Source organism: Procambarus clarkii, chromosome 39 (assembly GCF_040958095.1).
Source record: "Procambarus clarkii isolate CNS0578487 chromosome 39, FALCON_Pclarkii_2.0, whole genome shotgun sequence".
In the NCBI taxonomy this organism is placed as follows: Eukaryota; Metazoa; Arthropoda; class Malacostraca; order Decapoda; family Cambaridae; genus Procambarus; species Procambarus clarkii.
This window is the reverse complement of record NC_091188.1, coordinates 32,257,726-32,259,493: the sequence shown is the minus strand read 5'-3', so window position 1 is coordinate 32,259,493 and position 1,768 is coordinate 32,257,726. Positions and strand designations below refer to the sequence as shown.

At 50.8% G+C, this 1,768-nt stretch overlaps 1 protein-coding gene across 1 annotated transcript; it reads right to left on the bottom strand.

The window, feature by feature from the left end:
- Positions 1-353: 353 nt before the first annotated feature.
- LOC138372671 (cell division protein ZipA-like) lies at positions 354-995 on the bottom strand. The gene has a single exon (XM_069338173.1). It carries the CDS (start codon positions 993-995, stop codon positions 354-356), a length of 642 nt encoding a protein of 213 aa, XP_069194274.1.
- Between the last annotated feature and the right edge of the window lie 773 nt (positions 996-1,768).

Genomic DNA, 1,768 nt, shown 5'->3' with positions numbered 1-1,768 from the left:
TGATAAATAGCAAAAAAACGTTAGTACTTGACTTAACACAATATTTAAAAGAGAAATTTAAACAAATGATTTTGTTAATCAGAAGGGTGTATTTAACTTTATACCAAATGCTTTAGGCATCTACTGTCTCCCGGGGAGGCGAGAGTAGATGTTACAGCTGAGAGCATGAAGTGTAGTCTGATGATTGGACGCCAACGAGCTGAATATATATTTGCCAATGACATCAGAGATGGCGCGGATCTGTCGGTAACCATCGGCCAGCAGGAGAATGGTAGTTAGTGAGTGGCATTTGGTCCCTTGCCGAAACAGCCAGTGATCAGGTGTCTTGGATACTGGAGGGAAGTGGTGTCTGTCTAGACACCAATACGTTTTGGGCAAGGCTCCCTCACCTGTGTTGGACCCTTCCCCTCCTGCGGCCATGCCTGTTCCTTCTCCTGTCTCCTCTGTGGGTGGCGGTCTTGTCCCTCGTGTTGTTGAGGCTGACGTTCTGCGGGGTCATGCTCCCCCGATTGTGGGGCGGCCTGCCGCCAGATCCTCTCGGGTGCCTCCTGCGGGGGGTGACAGCTCCGATGATCAACGGCCTGTCCCCAAGCGTTCGCGTACGGATATGGGTGCTTCGCCTCCTCGTTTGTGGGCAGAGGAATGTGAGGATGCAGCGAGGGCTGATGTTTCTTCTTAGAGCTGTTCCTCTGTGGAGTGCGAGGATGGTGTGTCTGGTGTTGGTGTGGGTCCGGTGGATGGTGTGGGCCCTGGTATGGCTCCTGCTGTGGGGGTGGGGGCCCGTGTGGGGCCGGTACCTCTTGCTTCGGGCGTGTCGCCTGTGTCAGATGGTTCCGGTTCCCCGTGGAGGGTGGTTCCCCCTTGCGGGGTTGAGAGTGGACGTGACGACCTGGTAGGGTGTTGAAGAAAACTGCTCGCTCTGAGGGTTCTGTGCCCCCTCCCCCGTCCCCTGTTTCGTCGGTGGCGGTTATGCCGCCCCACCCGTCTTCGGCCATTTTTTTGGTCTCCTGCTTCCTCGGTGGCGGTGTTCCTGCCTCCCAAGGCGGGTTCTTTGTCGTCGGTGTCCCGAGGGTTGGTGCGACCGCTCCCGCCGGATGTGGAGATCCCCGAGTATATGGAGTACCCGTGGTGTCGTGAGGGCCGTTTCCCTACCGAACTGGAATATTTAACATCGAGGCTTATAAGCGGAAGTATCCATCGCGGAAGTTTCCTGAGAAATATCCTCCTTGTTGACTGTTGTGTTGTGGGGTTGCTTGCGCCTGGGTGCGTGGGTGTGGGGTGGGGTTGCATGTGTGTGTCTGGGTTGGGGGGGGGGTTGTTTTCTGGTTCCTGCATGTTCCGTTTTTTTATTTTTCGCTTATGGTGGGTTTGCGTGTGTGTATGTATGTGTGTGTTTGTTGTGTATTGCTTTGTGGCATTCCCTTGTTATTTCTTGTTTTACTTACTATGTTGTATTTACAGTGTTATATTTATAATGTTATATTTACCATGTTCTGTTACTGTGTTCTCGATTCTATGGTGTGATGTTTGCTGTTGTGTGATGTGGCGCATGGTGCATGTGTTTTGTGTTTGTGCTATTTTGTATGTGTGTATTCCTTGTTTATATTTTACCCTTGGTTTTATTGTGCTCTTTGTGCATTTTTGTCATTACTGATGCTTGTGGCCCGCCCCATATGGGTAGTGCTGCTTTTGTTTTTGTGTGTGTGTGTTCTTATGTGTTTTCTGTTATTCTTTGTTTTCACTATTGTGTTATGTTGATCTGTGTTAC

Excerpts from the sequence above, each read along its gene's own strand:
- LOC138372671 (XM_069338173.1), bottom strand. The coding sequence starts at position 995 with ATGGCCGAAGACGGGTGGGGCGGCATAACCGCCACCGACGAAACAGGG.